The 18,631-nt window shown below is 50.1% G+C and overlaps 1 protein-coding gene across 1 annotated transcript in view; it reads left to right on the top strand.

Moving 5' to 3' along the window:
• The window catches only part of LOC146812663 (SUN domain-containing protein 3-like), a 134,630-nt gene that overhangs the window by 42,560 nt on the left and 73,439 nt on the right, over nucleotides 1-18,631 (top strand). Inside the window, exons 3-4 of the mRNA XM_085619771.1 lie at nucleotides 5,031-5,265; nucleotides 8,200-8,347. Of these exons, the coding sequence (XP_085475897.1) occupies nucleotides 5,031-5,265; nucleotides 8,200-8,347 (383 nt within the window). The remainder of the gene's footprint in view (nucleotides 1-5,030; nucleotides 5,266-8,199; nucleotides 8,348-18,631) is intronic.

The raw sequence follows: 18,631 nt of genomic DNA, 5'->3' as shown, positions 1-18,631 counted from the left end.
GTTTGTCTCCCTCTTGTCTGTCTGTCTCCCTCCCTCTCTCTCTCTGTCTGGCTCCCTCACTCCCTCCCTCCCCTCTCTCTCTCTCCCTCTCTCTCTCTCCCTCTCTCTCCCTCCCTCCCTCCCTATCCCTCCCTGTCTCCCTCTGTCTCTGTCTCCCTATGTCTCCCTCCCTATGTGTCCCTGTCTCCTTCTCTATCTCTCTCACCGTCTGTCTCCCTCCCTCTCTCCATCTCCCTCCCTCTGTCTCCCTCCCTCCCTCTGTCTCCCTCTCTCCGTCTCCCTCCATCTGTCTCACTCTGTCTCACTCACTCTGTCTCCCTTTCTCTCTGTCTCCCTCTCTCTCTCCGTCTCCCTCCCTCTCTATCTCTGTCTCCCTCCCACTCTCTCTCCGTCTCCCTCCCTCTCTCTATCACTCTCTCTCTCCCCCTTTGTCTCACTCACTCTGTTTGTCTCCCTTTCTCTGTCTCCTTCTCTGTCTCCCTGTCTCCTTCTCTCTCTCTCTCTCTCTCCGTCTGTCTCCCTCTCTCCATCTTTCTCCCTCCGTCTGTCCCCCTCCCTCTGTCTCCATCCCTCTCCCTCTCTGTCTCCCTCCCTCTCTCTGTCTCCCTCCCTCTCTCTGTCTCCCTCCCTCTGTCTCCCTCTCTCTCTCCGTCTCCCTCCCTCTCTCTCTCTCTCTGAATCACTGTTTGTCTCCCTTTCGCTCTCCCTCCCTCCCCTCTGTCTCCCTCCCTCTCCCTCTGTCTCCCTATCTGTCTCCCTCTGTCTTCCCCCTCTCCCTCTCCCTCTGTGTTCCTCCCTCTGCGCACTCTGTCTTCCTCCCCCTGTCACCTCACCTGCTGCTCTCACTCCCTGCTGCCCTCCGTCACCTCACCCTGCTGTCCTCCTCACCCTTTGACACCTCACCCGCGCTGAGACAGCTTCCGAGAACACACACAGCCGCCGCAGCACCCAGGTGTTTTAAAAACCATTCACTTGTTAATGAGGCTTTATTGTATTTCACCTCTTCTTAGCGCCCCTGCATCAGGGGCGCTAAGAAGAGGTGAAATTCAACAAAGCCTCATTTAAAAGTTAATGGTCTTTAAAAGAAATCGCCCGGGCCCCAGAAGCTCCACGCTGCTGCAACCGGCGATGTAAAAACACACAGGTATGATGTCTGTAAGGTCCGCGGGCCGCCACGGAAGGCTTGCCGGGCCGCCGCCGGCCCGCGGGCCGTACTATGAGTACCCGTGAGCTAGAGCTACATAAAACCTATAAATAATGTTTTCATCTTGTATTTTTTACTTTCATTTTATATTTCAAAGAGAGAATGATTTTCCTGATTTTGTTGTACCTTTGTTTGAATGAAAATATTGGTCAGGCCAGTAAAAATACTAGACCTCATACATCTCAGTGATGGCCACACCATCCATGCTGAGAAGGCAATAGAAAGGTTGGACAAGCACTGGGAAGCTAACATTCAGAGAACAGCAGGAATCTCAATGGAGGCCATCTTGAAGGGTTGAATTAGGATTGGTTGTACAACATACATCAATATAGTACAGAAGCAAGAGGAAAACATCGAGGAAAGTTTAGAAACCCATTGCCAGGGTACCTTAAAGTGACCAATAAGAAGAGCAATGGTGGAGTTTCAAGTCGACACTAGCGGATCATCCATAGGCAGAGACAAGGGGGAGTTTCATGTCTACACAAGACGGTCATCCAATTACCGAGGGGATAGCTCTAATTTGATCATCCCCATAGCTACATGCGAAGCCTCCTCCACAAAGTCTAGCTTAATGGGAACCCTAGTAAAATATCTATATTAAATAAATAGATACGATTCCTGAATCACTGAACCAACCACAGGAAGCTGTCAGTACAGGTATCCAGAAAAGTTATTGACCCAAAATGCAGGAAAATTAAAAAGAGAGTCTAACAATAATGAAGATGATATGAGTACCTGAGAGATGATTCTGAAGTCTGCCCCAAAGAAGGGCAAGCTAACAAGAGACAGGAGGGCTGTGCCTTCTTTCCTGATCAGCGGCTGGCTACAAAGTCAAGGAGAAGGGCCTTGTAGTTGTTGAAGGGAGAGCTCATTGAGACGGGCGTGCAAGCGAGAGTAGTCCTGAACCAGGCAAAGAGAGCATCCTAAGGGAAAGAAAAAGATTTGCAAATGAAGAAGCAGCTCTGAAATGACTCTCCGCTGTGGCGGGCAAAAGATCAGGGGAGAAGCACACAAAGATCAGCCATAAGAAGTCCAACATAGAAGCTATGAGTAGACCATTAAAAGCCAGAAAGAGGATGCACTGGAAATATTCCTAAAATTAAGGCAGCTCAGCCTGAAGCAGTGGGTCATGATAAACTGGTATAAAGTGAATCATGAAGCCACTCTCGACAGACTTTTAGTCTCGCCTTCGACTTGAGAGACCATCATTCAACATGGCTGAGCAACAAGAGCCATGCTTGTCCCTGTGCCCTTTGGAGTTCCTCTCTCTACTACCAGTCCCACCAGACTCATTGAGAGACAATATTTACCTTTTCGGTCGCATCCACTCTAACTTATTTACTTTGAATGACCCTTTCAACCTTACTAACCCTATTGTCTCAACCCTAGTGCCTATATTTGCACCCTATAGAATTCAGAATCAGCTGGGGCTACCGGAAGGTGCATTTGCCCATAACTTCCCACACTAGAGGGGTTTCGCCCCTAAGGAGATAAAGCAGGAAGAGGGAGATGCAAACTTTGCTTAAACTTTGTAATTGTTTAGAAGATGCTCTACTTATTCTCCAAATCATTGTTTTGACTTGACTTGCCTTCACTTCCCTACTATCACTTTGCCATTTGCCATTAGAGAAAAAATGTCCAATATAACAACATGATGCTTTAAGAGCACTCTGATAATAGCGTTACTCTGACTTTTCAGATGGTTGATTTTCATCTGCAGAGGAGGTAATTAAATGCTGTCTGTAGCTTCTGCTGTCTGTAGTCCCTATGGAGCTAGACCAGCCTAAAGTCTGACTCAGGGGTGCTAGCAGGATAAAGTCACTCTCTAGCCTTACTAGCCTTTCGATGAAAAACCTTGATTCCCTGTTGTCAGTGCCACTAGACTTAGGGCCTTGTTATGACTTTGGCAGTGTGGCAGTGGGCCGCCACGCCAGGGCCTCACTGCCAAATTGCCAAAGCCATAATGCGACCACCTGCGGGATTCCAACAGGAATCCAGGTCAGCGGTCCTGCGGCCACTGGCCCACAGCAGTGCAGTGCTAAAACTCATACGTCATCATTAGCAAGGCACCGCAATGGGAACGCCTTTGCACGTTCCTGCAGGGCAGGGATTGTAAAATCTATGCCCTGCAGGAACTTGGAGCGCATACAGACAGTGAGGCACACCATGTGCCCCCTGTATGCATCCCATGGCGCAGAGGCACCAGGGGTCTCTGCAGGGCCTCCTTTGTTTCCTCACCCCACATTTTTCATGGAGAGCTCACCACCATGAACACTGTGGTGGTGAGGAAACTCGTAAAATGCTAGGCAGTGCCGCAGAGGCAGCGCCAGCATATTAGGGGCCTCAGACTCACTGGCAGCAGCAGTGGTCCCATGGTGTTACGACCACCCAACTTGTTATAGGGCGGTCGGACCACTAGTGCGGCAGTACCCGCACCCCCACTGTGGGTTTGGCCATCCATCGGCCGGCCAAACACAAAATGAGGTCCTTATGCTATTCTGCGGCCACTGCTTTTTGAGAAAAAATATGGATCTGCTTCATCATTCACCTTTTGATTTTTAAATGTTTTTAGCTTAAAGGTCCTAGGATGCTTGATTCTGGTCCAGGGAAGACATGGCTTGGCAGTTCGGGCTGGACTGTTCCCATGAGGCACAGGGTCAAGACTGATTTGCATATGGCCATGTCTGAACTGGGGTGGCGTGGTGAGCAAAATAACGATGGATTAAACCCAGATCTGTGACTGGGGGTGAATGTTTTGCCAATGTGCAACATTTCGTCCATCATCTTGTGTGTTTTGCTGTTCACCCTATGTGGGAAGGGTATGCCCAGACGTGGGTCCCGTGCTCACTACGCCACTGGAGTGAAGCTATCCTGGCTGAAGAGGGGTGAAACATTGAAACCGGTCCTAGGATGCTTGATTCCAGTCCAGGGACGACATGGCTTGGCAGTTCGGGCTGGACTGTTCCCATGAGGCACAGGGTCAAGACTGATTTGCATATGGCCATGTCTGAACTGGGGTGGCGTGGTGAGCAAAATAACAATGGATTCAACCCAGATCTGTGACGGGGTGAATGTTTTGCCAATGTGCAACATTCCGTCCATCATCTTGTGTGTTTTGCTGTTCGCCCTATGTGGGAAGGGTATGTCCAGACGTGGGTCCCGTGCTCACTACGCCACTGGAGTCAAGCTATCCTGGCTGAAGAGGGGTGAAACCCGGAAACTGGTCCTAGGATGCTTGATTCCGGTCCAGGGAAGACATGGCTTGGCAGTTCGGGCTGGACTGTTCCCATGGGGCACAGGGTCTAGACTGATTTGCATATGGCCATGTCTGAACTGGGGTGGCGTGGTGAGCAAAATAACGATGGATTAAACCCAGATCTGTGACTGGGGGTGAATGTTTTGCCAATGTTCAACATTCCGTCCATCATCTTGTGTGTTTAGCTTAAACACATCACAAGTTTTAAAAATACCTTTGATTGCTTTATTTGGGCTTTTAAAAATATGACAATTGTACCAGGAAGATGTCAAAATGCCCAATTGATGGGCTGAGGAAAGGGATATTATCTATAGCAGATTTCAAAAACCTGGAATAAAATTCGAAGCAGGTGCAAAAATGATGTTGTCTTTGTGATGAAAATATTTGGTTTTATTTTTCATGCAATTTCAAGTTTGTTTCAGAGATGCTGCTCTTAATGCCACTTAATTTAGTGCAGCCGGTCGGATATTATGGTTCCCTCTAGCTGGACATTTTCAGTAGGTATTCTTTAGGCCAATCCACCCCTAAGTTAGTGCCCCTTGGATCAACCCATGGCATTTGTCTCCACAGGAGCAGAGGTTGGAAGCAGCAGCAGCAGCAGTGTTGAATCTCTCGCCCACGGAGGGAATGCCACCGCTGCCCCGAAAGTCTCCTTCTTCAGCGCCTTGCGTGGTATATGCGCCTCCGAACAGCTGCGGGAGAAGAACTGGCTGCAGCGGCATGTCCTGCTCTTCCTTCTTGCCATCAAGTTTCTGGTCACTGCGGCTGGCAGGTTTTTTTGGAATTTCTTTACCACATTGTTGAGGTAAGACAGTCCTGTTCCTTGGTTTGTCAGAAGGTTTGGTGGGGCCAAGGGCCAAAACCTTTGTGGGGCCTCTCCTTGAATCCTGGTCCAAGGACCAGGTTGTAAAAGAGAAGACATGTATGCTAGGGAAAGAGGAAATAGCAGTACTTGGTGTCACCCAGTGAGGTTGCTGCATTAGCTGTATCAAGAAGGAACAGTTTAGGCATTTAATTATTCAGAAACATACTGTAACAGGAGACCACAGACCCAAAAAATATGGAGCTTGGGTAAAGAGACTGGACTGCCCGTTCCTTGTGAGGGCTGTATGAATATGCGGAACAAAAGGGGGGAGTAGAGGACCTGAGACCTTCACCTTGCCATATAATTTGTGTCCTCTCTGCTTCATCACTATGGTGCAGGCCATGAATGGCCTACAATTCTGCTTTCCCAAGGTACAGGTTTACTGATCAGTTTGTAGTACCAGTTAAATCTATGGTTTGCTAAATGCTCCTGTATACTAGCGTGCATGAGACCATTTGTGTCACATCCCTTCTATGCAGTAATCTTGCCTACCAGTGCTTACCACCTCTTTAGCGTCAGTTCCTGAGGCTCACTGAACTCCTGCTTTATGTCTTAGACTGTTTTGTGTGCGTGACTGAAAGGCGTGTATCCATTCTTCACCCTTGTCCCAACTTAGATCCTTGACCAATCCAATCCTACCAAGCCCGTCCACCTTGAGCTTGGAGACAGAAGGAGAGGATGATAAAACCACATGCTTCCTCCATGTTCCTTTGCCAAACCTCCTAATTTTTTGTAGTTAGAGGCCTGTGCTCTGGGAGAGAAGGCAGCAGATCATGAACCTCCATGGTGTTCCCTGAACCAATCTGTTCATAAGCAGTCTCCATGGTCAGCCTAGATCCAAACTCTTTTTCTGAAGCTAGGCAAGGACTAGCTAACAGAAGCTGTAGCACTAGGCCTGCTGACTCTCAGGCTTCCTCGTTTGAAGACTGGAAAACCTGGGTTGGCCTGAACCAAGTAAGATTTCCATCATATATTGGACCACTCCTAAATAGCCCAAGTATACAGTAGGGAATGGAACTCCCCGATGGATGACCCGAAAGGTATATGAAACTCTTTCTCAATCCGTACAATAAGGTGTAGGGTTCTATGTAATCTCATTGTTCATCACACAGAGGGTGCTAGAACAGGACCCGACTCTTTCACAGAGTGGGAAACCTCGCCTTGGGCTACAGTGTCAGAGAGTTTGTCTAGTGAACTATACAAGGGTATACTCTGTAGGAAAGACAAGCCCTCTTCTGTAATTGGCTGTACATTTGAGAGTACGTGCATCCGTTTTGGACCACAAGACCCGAAGAGTAGAATGGTACAGAGTGCACCATTTTCTGGGCAGAGTGCTCCTTGGCGTCTTAAGACGAGCAGTCCTGTTGGTTGCCTGTCTTCTGTCCACGGAGTGATGCATCTTTACCACCTGAGAAGCTGCACCGCCTGAGCATTATCTGATACTTCCTAGAATTGGGATCCTGATGATTTCTCACTTTGTGCACCCCTTTTCTTTACCAGCTTGTTTGCTTTTGTCTTTTCTTCCTTCTTCCAGGAAGCCTCCCTGAATCTCCAACTTAAGTTACCTTAAAGGATGCAATGTTTTTTCTACAGTCAAAGGGTTTTGTCTGATTAGTATGCTTGGTGCTCATTACATTAATATTTCCTTGAATTTGACAGTCTGGGGATTGGCAGCTTATTTATTTATTTTTTCAAGGTCTATCATGTCATTGAAGTGTGCTTGAGTGCTTGTTTACTTGTTGTCTTTGGAGACAATTTACGTATGCAGCTTAGTGCCACCAGCTTAGCATGGGTGACTCTTAATGGCTGTTGTTACTCGTGTCAGACTCCCTTACACCAATGCAGCAGGAGAACTGCTCGGGTTCTTCTCAGAAAGAACATCAACCCTTCTCTTACTAAGCACTGGCGCAGAACTTTAAAAATTTCCAAACAATGTTGCCATTTTACAGAAAATGATGGCTCATGAGAAAGAAAGCATAATGTGTTGCTGCGTCATATATATCCATCGTGCTTCTGTGCACTCTCTTGGGTACGTAAAATCAGTAAATGTGACTCAATGCATCAGCATCATTTGAGTCCCGCTAATCTACCCTACTGAGTGGGATATATTGATGTGATCTTGAAAAGCAATGCTGAGTCCTAACTTCCCCAACTCTAAAGCATACTTTCAGTTTCCTCTCCAGTCCATTAACACCAAGTTTCTTCTCATTGTCCTCTAGCAGATTTCTCTTACACATTAGGTTACCAGGTGACTCCATTCCACCAGGAACACCATGTCCCAACATGGCCATTCATTTACCAACCCAATGCCTTGTGAAGTTATTGTCCTGCTAAACCTTAGCTCAATGAATTGGACTAGGTTCTAAATTCCAATGGTTTGTAAAAGAAAGAATTGACTTATTACGGTGTCTCTGATCACGGGATCATCTGGTAGCCCACATGCAATGCCATCTTCCAGTCCCATCTACTCCTATTCTGCTATTTAACACTTTCTTTCTACTCCTACATTATCAATTCCTTTTCCCACCCACTGCAACAATGAGTTATTTTATGTGGGTGCTTTCCTGCCCCTGGCCCACTCCCAATCGGGTATGTAATTCCAAGTCCACAAGTTCAGCATTGCAAGATTTTGTTTAGACTGAAATTGTAGCTTTGATCACAATGGAGAACACATTTGGCCCTCGTGTGCTTTCAAGAAGATTGACCCAGAACCGGATAGGGAATACCTAGGGTACCCCACAGTATCTGCACTTTTCATTATCCTCTGCAATTGATCCCTCTTGATCCAATTTTGTGTGCACTGGCGATGCTTATTTAAGGCTAATGTCTATAGAGTAAAGCTTGTTTAAGGACAATTAAGGATTTTCCTTGCAGGTTTCTTTGGAACGTGAGGAGCGTCTTCTTTCTACTACTGATCCTGGCGATTTATAGCTGGCCTATTGATGTCCCGGCTTGTGTAGTCAAGTTCCTGAATATTCATGAAGATACCTCAATGAGAGCCGTCACCTTCAGCGAGTGGCAGGTGAGAGCCTTTGCGTGGTGTGGGGGTGGAAGGGGTAATGCATGGAGTCAGTTATTAAATCAGAACAACTGAACGCCTTGTAGAGAGTGGACTGTGGGGTCAACAGTAGCGTGCAAAGAAGAACATTTGATTGGGTTCTTTAGCTGGATTTCCAGAAGTGGTTAATTTGTAAAGTAGTAGGTACTGGGGCCAAAAGATTTTCTTAGGAGCCTTCAGTTGGGTATGCCGCAAGCTGGGATCTCTGAATACCAAGGTGGTGTAGTTAAGTGCAGTTAGTACAGCATTTGCTCAGGGTTTAGTTTAGATGTGATTTGTGTAGGCAAATATCAATGCAAAATGAATTTGATCTTGGAAATCTTTGTGGTGTCTTATGTCTGGCTGTTCTGAAGGGCTTTTCTATCTTTCTTTGAACTGAGTGGTTGGTTTTCCATCGCTTTCTGCACATTAATTAGGAGGCAATGTTGTATGCATGAGGGTGGGGTATATTTCTGCTGGTTTTATTGTGGGAGAAGGACCGGAATGTGATAGTGAAGTGCAGTTTTGAATGCAATGACAGTAGCTTAGCAGAGACAGCCATAGTTTATGGCATCCAAGTGCAAAGGCATCCATTGAAACAGAGGACCAATAAAATACTGGAGGTGGGACATAGAGGTCACCAGGCAAGTAAGGGGTCATGTGCCAATCACATTGAACATCATCAGATATCATCAGATTGTCTAAAATGATGTGCAAGACCATGGTAAAAGCAAGGCGACTGTCGACAGGACAGGAGAGAATTATACCCAGGACCATTATATGATCGTGTGTCTGCAATGTTTTCATATAAGTAAGATTTACTCCATTTAGCACATATTCCATGCGCCATGTGCAGGTTTCAGCTCAAACAGATCAAAAGTTACTTAAAAATCCCCACACAAGGTGCTGTGAAGAGACAAACTATGCAAAGGTCAAGTACTTAACGTTTAGTTGCTGGTTTCTCTTTTAGGTGTTAAACTGGTACTAAGAAGATGAAAGCTCTGCTCAGACTAATTTAAGGTCCGTTAAAATTATACGGTAGTGAAATACTGCCTCAGACTGTGTTGCATTATGCCAATAATTTCCGTTTTAATGGTGCACAATTAAATCAATAATACCACTCAGTCTGGTCCTCCAGTTCTGCATAATTTCAGTTGCCCAAGGATAGAGAACAGAAAAAGGAGGCTATGTTATCACTTTACACATCTCTGATGGAGTTCAGGATGGACTACTGACTTGAGTTCTGAAGGCCACATATGGACTGTAGTGCCCAATTTTAGTGGCCAGATCTCTTTACTTGGAAGGTCAGTTTGGAGACAGTTTCCTTCAGGTGAATAAAGTGGTGCACAATTAATAGTGAGGCCCAAAATCTATATATCTAAAACCTAGAGGTAACGAAGAGTACGGTGGATATTACTCACATTCAAACTCCTAAAGTGAATACACATTTCGCAAGAGATTCAGTCTTCACCAGAAGCCGTACTTAGAAGTATACACCACAAAACATGATGGAACGAGACAGCCCTTAAGTCCTAACCTATAATTAGAAAATATCACCCTATTCACAAAGAGATTTTGTGGCAGGCATAAAGTTATTTACGAGGACATGGGTGTCCACAGCTGGCGCAGAGATTTCTGGGCGGAAATACTACTCACTGTGTAGGAAGTGGGTGTTCCAACGCGTTCCCTGCATTGACCTTGGAAGTTTGGGAATACCCACAAACATCTTCATTTGTGGGCATTCCCAAACTCCTCTCTCTCACCTTTCCACCGTGGACATGTTCTGATTTATTCCAATACAGTGCTGGAGTAACTCCACTTCTAGCGTGGGGAGGGAAACAGAGCACCCCCATGCTTGATAAAGGTGTAGAGGAAAGGCCTTTTCCAAGGTGAAAAATACTTTCCCACAGAGAATTTTGTTTGCATTTGCACATGAGGTCCTATTGCCGGTGTGGAGTTGTCTGCTGTGGAGAACTCGGCACATCAGGATTAGGAGTCCACTTGAAAAGTCACCTGACCTTCCCAGGAGTTTGCTGGAAGACTGCGTCTAGCCAACTTTCCAGGCAAACTTCTGGGAATGTTGATGAATTAAGAAAGCCAGAGAAGAACGTTCAGGTAGAGATGGAGATGTCCACAGGTAATTTTCCAACTTTTTTGTTAATAAGGCTTATTGTTTTTTAAGGACTTACGGGCTGCCAAGATGGTCCTGCTTTGAACTTTGACAGTGGATGGGACTGACCTTGAGGACACACCAACCACTTTGGCACACAATGTATCCGATCTGATAGCTGAACCATCAGGTGTTGTGTGATCCTCCTGTGGATCCCCAGTAGCAAGCCTCAATGGTGAAATTGACCCGGGATTAACGCTCTCTGCCCCAGCAAAACATTGCCAAGAGGAATCCGAGCAAGGCACAGGCCACAAAGGCACAAACCCTTTTGGGCAACCTAACTTTCCTAGGCTGAGAGCCATTGCTGGAAGAGATTCTCTGCTGCTGCTGCTGGAACCTGATGGCACTCACAAATGTCAAGACTCTCACACTAACTTGTGCGTGTGTAGTGGCCGATGACATCACCACTCCATTTTAGGAAGGGAGGCTTGAAGTGATACTCTGAGCTAGAAATAGGACTATGTCAGTCATGCACAGTGCAGACACTATAGCAAGGTGAGAAATGATAAGAAGGTCCATCCATCCATCTGACAAGTGGCCAGCATCTTGAGGTCAAGCATCTCAGGAGGACTGTCGATGTGAAATGCGAAGTGAGTGGACCTCCATATTGGCACTATGCTGAGAATTCAGTGGAGAAAAGAAAGATGCATAGAAGGGGCTCAGAGGAAGCAAAACGAGGGAAATGGAACACTTGTGGGAACATCCCCAGATACCAAAAGAGCAAATCTAGAGCAGGGTATAGGGGACTGTGATCAACCACTCTCTTACTGACTGATTTGGTGGTGCTGATTGCTTCGCTTAATTGGGCAAGTTTTTGATGGGTAGGTACCCAAGAGGAGAAGGCTGCTAGTGTTGGGATGGAAGATTAAGGAGCCTAATGATTGAGAGGAGAAACTAGACTACAAGGTAGATACCATGGATAAGTAAATGAATGTCTTGGTCAAGGAACAAAATGTACTTTCCTTTAGGAGAGAATATTTGAATAATTTCTTGAGATGGTGCGAAATGCAATTCTAAGCTTACCGAAAGGAGGGTGACAACCTTTGGTCATCATTGTTCAATGTATTCCAAAGCAGCTGGTTATAAAAATAAAGATGATCCTGCTTTAGGTGGAAAGATACTTTCGGACCAAGGTCAAACGAGAGGAGTGGCACCACCTAAGTTTATAACATCTCAGGCAATGAAGACAGAAATCTTATCCTGGATGTAGTGAAAGCCAAGCAAGTGCACTCCTCTTGTGGGCACAAAATACATATTTTCCTAATACAGCACCAAAGAAATGAGAAAGGGGGTTCACCAAAATCAAGGAGCATTTTAGCGAACTAGGGAGCGTGTGGTTTTCTCCTACCTGCCAAAGTCAGAGTGCTCAGAAGTCAGTGGGCAAACTCTGGGATAGTGGAGGCACTTCAAACTATGGAACCTGAGAAAAAGGAAGGAGGCCAAAGCACTTGAGCTTGATGTGGCTTAGACAAAGTTTTTGTCCACCACTATGGCATTGAGAAATTCAAGATAAGCATAAGAGAAATAGGAGAGTGGGAGAGGGGCGCTAGGTGGCGCACAGCGGAATGGCTGCCTGTAGGTGAAGCTCCCGCAGCCCAGCGCCGAAATCCTACATTAATCCTACCTGAGAGTCGCGATTTACTGCTACAACGGACCCTGGTGAAGTCCCGTACGCCGCTGCTGCTGCCTGTGCCCTGCGTTGCCCTGGGGGACTCGGTGGGACCGAGCTGAGAGGTTGCTGCTGATTGTGCCGGCTGGCGCGAGAGTCTCCCTGGAGCTGTGATCGGGGAGCGGCCGCTACGTGAGAGCGGCGCTGCGCCTGTGGACGGAGGGCCTCTCATCCGGCGCCTGGGCCGCGGGCGGCTGCCCTGCATTGCAGTCGCGGTTGGCTGCGTGTGCTCCGGCTGCTGCCCTCGCCCTGTGCCGATCCAGCTGCTGTAACGGCGACTGCACCGAGAACTGGCTGGGAGGTACGCGAGTGGCAGAAGTGAGCTGCCGGCTGCTGTGACGATCGCGGCGGTCACCTCCCCCGGCCATCTCCTGGACACTGCACCAGCGCGACGACGCTTCGCCTACCTTGTGCTGTGGGGACCCCCCCCCTCCCTGCTGGGGTCTCCTACCTGTCCGCCTGGCGTGGTGCGGTGTTCGGAGGCTTTTGCTGTCTTCCTGGGCCCGCGAGGCCTGCTTGCTGGAGGCGGAGGCCTGTGGATTGCCTCTGCATCGCTTTCTGTTCTGAGGGGCCTGCGCCTGGATCCGCGTTGAGGCTGTGGCGACGCTGCGGAGATCGCTGTTGGCCTGGAGGGGCTGGAGGACGAAGCCTGCCTCTCTCCTCGGACTGGATCCTCGCTGAAGGGCCGCGGCTGCGGTGAGTGCCTGGAGGGTCTGGTCTGGGCCCCTCTGCCCCCCCCTGGTTGGCTCACGGAGATTGGAGGTCCGGAGGGAGGGCGCTCCTGCTGTCCTGGTGGCGGGCGGCCTGTTGTGGAGGTGCGTGGCGGCCCTGGGTATTCGAGAGCGACTCTTGGCGCAGGGACCTGTCCCTGGCGCGCTCATCCGCCGGTGGTGAAGGGGTCCTGCTGGCGCTCTCGTGGGGGTTGAGGTGGGCCTGTGCCCGGTTTGGTGGCTTGCCTTTGCCCCGACGGGACTGCGCTCCCCCTTGATCCCCCTTACACCTCGTGGACTACCTTGTAATCTGTTCTTCCCGGCCATCTCCTTGCCCCTGCTGTGGTCTGCTTGCCGAGGCCGTCATGGGGAAGCTGGACAGCCGTCAGCCTCGCCTCACCTTCGAAACAAAAAAGACCACCAGGTCCCAGCCGGAGGCCGGTGCGGGGGGACCGGCACCGGTGGATGTCCAGGCGGGCGACGATGTCAAATCTATTTTACTTGATATGCGACAAAGCCTGGCGACCATCGTGGACAAAATGGACTCTATGCAGTCACGCATGGACTCGATTGTGCATAAGGTGGACAGTCATGGGGAGCGCATCTCCGAGACGGAACGGCGTATCTCTGATTCCGAGGATCGCACATCACAATTGTCAGACACTGTGGCGCGCATGGACAAAGTCCTCCACGTGATAGCGGCCAAGAATGAGGAGTTAGAGGCACGTAGTCGGAGGAATAACGTTCGCTTACTTGGCATACCAGAGTCGACCCACACAGGCAAGATGGAGGACTATGTAGAGGGCCTACTGCGTGCGGTGGTGGGCGCTGACGCCCTATCCCCGCAGTTCATCGTTGAGAGGGCGCACAGGTCGCTGGCTCCGAGGCCGCCGCCGGGGGCCCCCCCCCCCGCCCTATCATCGCCCGTTTGCTGAATTTCCGAGACCGGGATGCGGCACTTCGGGCGGCGAGGGAGAAGAGGACTCTTTCGTACGACGGCATTGCCTTTACCATATTTCCTGACTTTACTCCAGTGGTCCAGGAGGAGCGGAAGAAATTCGTACAGGTCAAGCAGAAGTTGCGGGCTGCTCAGATTGACTATGCGCTGCTCTACCCAGCTCGCTTACGCATCACCCATCAGGGGAAACAAATCTTCTGCACTAAACCCCAACGGGCAGAGGAATTTTTGAAGCGGGTCAAGAGGCGCGAACTGGACAACCCGGCCTCGCCGGCCTCGGAGTGACGGCGGTGGGTCGCGGTCCTGACGCATCCAGGGCGGATATTCGACGCTTGGTAAGCTGCTGCAGATGTATGCTGCCTCGGACTATGTCATGGGGACTTGAAGGCCTGGCTGCTGTACTGGTGGGGGGAGGTTGCTGGAGTCCTACATCCATTTAGCGCGTACCTGACTCTCAGGACTACTTCCTTCGCTGGGCGCTCTTTGTCCCGGGAGGGGGCTCGGTCCATGGCCGGACGCACTCCTAAGGGTCAAGGGGATACAGTGCCTCCACCTGGACTGACCTCCAAAGGGTATTACCCCATTGTCTTTTAGTTTAAATGTTAATCCCCTGTGGCGTCAGCTATAGACGGGTTTTGTTTTGGGGTGGGGAGGAAGGGGACTATTCAGATGGCATGATTGGGATGCTGCTGTGGGTGGGGGGTGGGGGGAGGAGTTGGGAATATTCTTTTAGGTTTGTTAGTATTAATTGGTATGTTGTGGTGGTTGCATTGTCCATTTTGCATCATTTTGGGGGCGGCGGCGGCATGGAGTTGCTATGTCTGAGAATTGTAGTTTCCCATGGGTGATCCGCGGGAAAGCAGGGATTTTACTAGGCAGCTTAATTTTCTGACCTGGAATGTGCGGGGTTTGGGGGACCCGAGGAAGCGTAGACAGATCCTGGCGTATCTGGACAGACATCACATAAGTGTGGCTTTCCTTCAAGAGACGCACCTAGACCCCTCCCGGCAGTCGCTATTTGCGTCAAGGTGGGCCATACACCGTGCCTTCTCCTCCTACTCCACTTACTCACGAGGAGTTGCAATCCTCATTAAGAAACACACCCCCTTTGTGCACCTGGGTGACCGGACGGACAGGGAGGGCAGGTATTGTCTTGTCTGGGGACGCATGGGTACGGATACGCTCACCCTGGCGTGTTATTATGGCCCTAACTCGGATGACCCGAACTGTCTGCATGCGCTCTGGGGGGAGATCCTGAGCATAGGCTCTACTTACTTGGTGTGGGGAGGTGATTTTAATGTAGCTATAGATCCCACGAAAGATAGGGCAAACCCCGGCCCTCAACACTACTCTCGCTCGCAGGCATATGTCCACGACCTTCTTACTGAACGTCATCTGCTGGATGCATGGCGCTCTAGGCACCCGGCGACCTTGGAGGGCACACACTGGTCGGCTGCACACGCCACGTGGGCGAGATTGGACTATCTCTTGGTCTCCCCGGGCCTTGCTCCCACGATATGCTGGGTAAAACACCTTGCGCGCACATACTCTGATCATGCCCCGGTCCTGATGGGTGTCGAACTGGTTGACCTCGTTGGCTCTCCGATGTCATGGAGACTGCAGCCTTCTACACTGTTGGACGAGGTCTTTCGTGCGGACATTGCACAGGAGACCGAGAGCTTCTTTCAGCGAAATGGTGGAACGGTGGACAGTGTTGCTGTGGTCTGGGAGGCCTTTAAGGTCACGATCAGGGGGTTGTGCATTTCGAAAGGGGTGGGAGTCCTCAGGGACCTACGCAACAGCCTTCGTAAACTAGAGGCCAACCTTAAGGACCTGGAGAACGCCCCCACGTTCTCCACTGATGCAGAGGCGCAGGCCAAATTCCGAGACCTATTGTCTGACTATAAAGGCACGGCAGATAGAGAGGTTCGGTTTAGGGGGAAGCACTTCCAGGCTCGTAGGTACGGAGAGGGTGAACGGCCGGGTAAATTCCTGGCATGGGCAATACGTCCGCCCCGTTTCAACAACCATATCCTTGAGATCCAGGGACCCTCGGGGACACTCCACCGGGACTCCCAGTCTATAATGCAAACATTTGTTGCCCACTACACTGACTTGTACACCTCTACCCATGCCCACGCACCGGAGCTGGACGGTTATTTGGGGGAGATTACATTGGGGTGGCTTTCTGACAGACAACGACGGTTCTTAATGGCTCCCCTGGGGGTTGACGAAATTCGGGAGGCCATAATGCAGATGGCCTCAGGGAAGGCCCCGGGCCTAGATGGACTCCCGATAGAATTTTATAAATCTTACATTGACATCCTCGCCCCGATACTAAAAGAGGTATTTGACGAGGCCCACACGGTGGGGGAGCTTCCCCCTTCCATGAGAGAAGCGCTGATTACCTCCCTCTTGAAGACAGGTAAACCGGCGTCTTCCCCGGACTCATATCGGCCCTTGTCCCTCCTTAATTGTGACGCAAAGATCCTTGCTAAAACTCTGGCCAATCGTTTGACGCTCCTCATGGAGGGGTTAGTACTCCCGGATCAATCGGGTTTTATACCCGGAAGAGCGACGTCGCACAATTTGCGCACGCTATTTGCAGTTTTGCAGAATGTAGATCCTAGCCTCCAGATGGTGGCGGTTTTTTTGGATGCCACGAAGGCGTTCGACTCCTTGGAGTGGGATTACCTGGTAGCTGTGCTGTCTCATATGGGTTTTCCTCTGGTGTTCCTGAGATGGATAGCTATTCTGTATGGCAGTCCATGTGCCAGGGTCTTGGTCAATGGTAGGACGTCCGAGCCCTTCGGAATTGCCCGAGGGACCAGGCAGGGATGCCCACTTTCCCCACTTTTATTTGCACTGGCGCTTGAGCCTCTCGCCTCACGGCTCCGACAGCGCCATCAAAACAGAGCGCTGTTCTGTGAGCAGCGACAGATATTGCTGTCGATGTATGCAGATGATATTACTTTGTATGTGAGGGACCCCCAAAACAACCTAAACCCACTCCTCCGGGAATTCGTGACATACGGGGAGATGTCAGGCGTCCGCATCAACTGGTCAAAGTCCCAGATCTTCCATCTGACTGATGGCTGTCGGACCTTTTCGCCCGACTATCCCATAGAATGGAGCGAGTCTGAAGTCAAGTACCTCGGCATTAAGATCTCTCGAGATAGGGAGGAGCTCATGCAGTTAAACTATGGCACGACATTGCTGCATGTCTCCTCTTGTGTAGACCGCTGGGTCGCGCTCCCTCTGTCGATGGCTGGACGTGCAGCCCTGATTAAGATGGTGGTGCTTCCCCGGCTACTGTACTTGTATATGAACATTCCCTTCCCCCCGAGCAGGCACTTTTTCGCCCGATTGCGATCAGAACTGATTCGGTTAGTTTGGGGGGGGAAGAGACCTAGATTGGAGTGGACTACGATGACCTCTCCATACTCACACGGAGGCTTCGATATACCGGATTTGGAGCTATACTATCATTGCGCCCAAGCACACTATGCGTACTACTGGTTCCACCCGATCGCTTTTATGCCACAGCTCGCTGCGGAGGACTGGCTGGCGGCGCCCCTGCCCCTGCCTGGCCTACTGCACAGTGTGCTCCCTCATACCACTGCCAGCTATAACGCCTTGCAGGGCACGGTGAGGGCTTGGCTGGAGCTGTCAAAGAAGGTGGGGAGTCCGTTCCTGTACTCCCCTCTTCTCCCACTTGCCTACCACCCGCAGATTCCCCTACTCCAAGAGAGATTGTTTCAAGATTTGATTCGTAAGCTGGGAATCCAAAGATGGGGAGATCTGTTCTCCGATGGGCGCTTTCGTGACCGGACACACTTCTTTGAAGGACACACGCCTACCCCCCTAGAACTCTTTACCTACCTTAGACTGAGGCATGGCATGAAGGCCATATTGCCGACGTTCCCGATCGAGCCAGACACCGTGGCCCCATTACATAGGCTCCTACAAGCCACCTCACCCTCCCATTTGGTCTCGATACTGTATCATGCAGTCCGCTCTGACGCTACACCTGATGTTTCCCGAGCCCGTGAGGAGTGGGAGCGGGAGTTGGGGCTGGAGCTCGGTGATGACAGGTGGACATACTGTTGTTTACAGACGGAACAGATTTCTGCGAGTAGCAGACACCGTATTATACACTTTAAATTCCTGAACCGTCTCTACTGCACTCCGGTAACCAAGTACAGATTCCAGCTGCAAGACTCGGATAATTGTGAGAGATGCCATGCCCCCCAGGCGGGCTTCCTGCACTTGTCCTGGGCGTGCCCCAATATCCAGAGTTATTGGACACATGTGTACTCTGCCATTTCGCTAATGGTACAGCTGCCCCTCTCCCCCGATCCTATACAGCCGCTATTGGGATATACCAAACCTATTCCGCGTGGGAGTCGCAGATTTGTTGCGACGGCGCTCCTATTGGCTAAACGGCGCATAGCTTGCCGGTGGGGACGAGGACGGGCTCCGAAATTTAAGGAGTGGCTCAAAGACCTGGTCTACTGCCAGGAGCAGGTACTGACATACTCCGAATTACTCCCTACCCGGTCTCGCCCTGCCGATATCTGGGGTCCATTACAGAATTACTTACTGCAGTACCCGGAGGCTCTGACAGCAGACGCCCCCCCCCTGGCCGTTGCCGACCCGGATCCCGCTGATCAGGACGTACATCCTACATAGGGTGGGCGATGTGCTGCTATGGACGTGTGGAGGTGGATGCGGCTGATTCTTTTCTCTTTTTTCCCCCCTC

The sequence above is a fragment of the Triturus cristatus genome, chromosome 7 (assembly GCF_964204655.1).
Source record: "Triturus cristatus chromosome 7, aTriCri1.1, whole genome shotgun sequence".
NCBI classification, from domain to species: Eukaryota; Metazoa; Chordata; class Amphibia; order Caudata; family Salamandridae; genus Triturus; species Triturus cristatus.
This window is presented reverse-complemented; position numbering and strand designations above follow the sequence as displayed.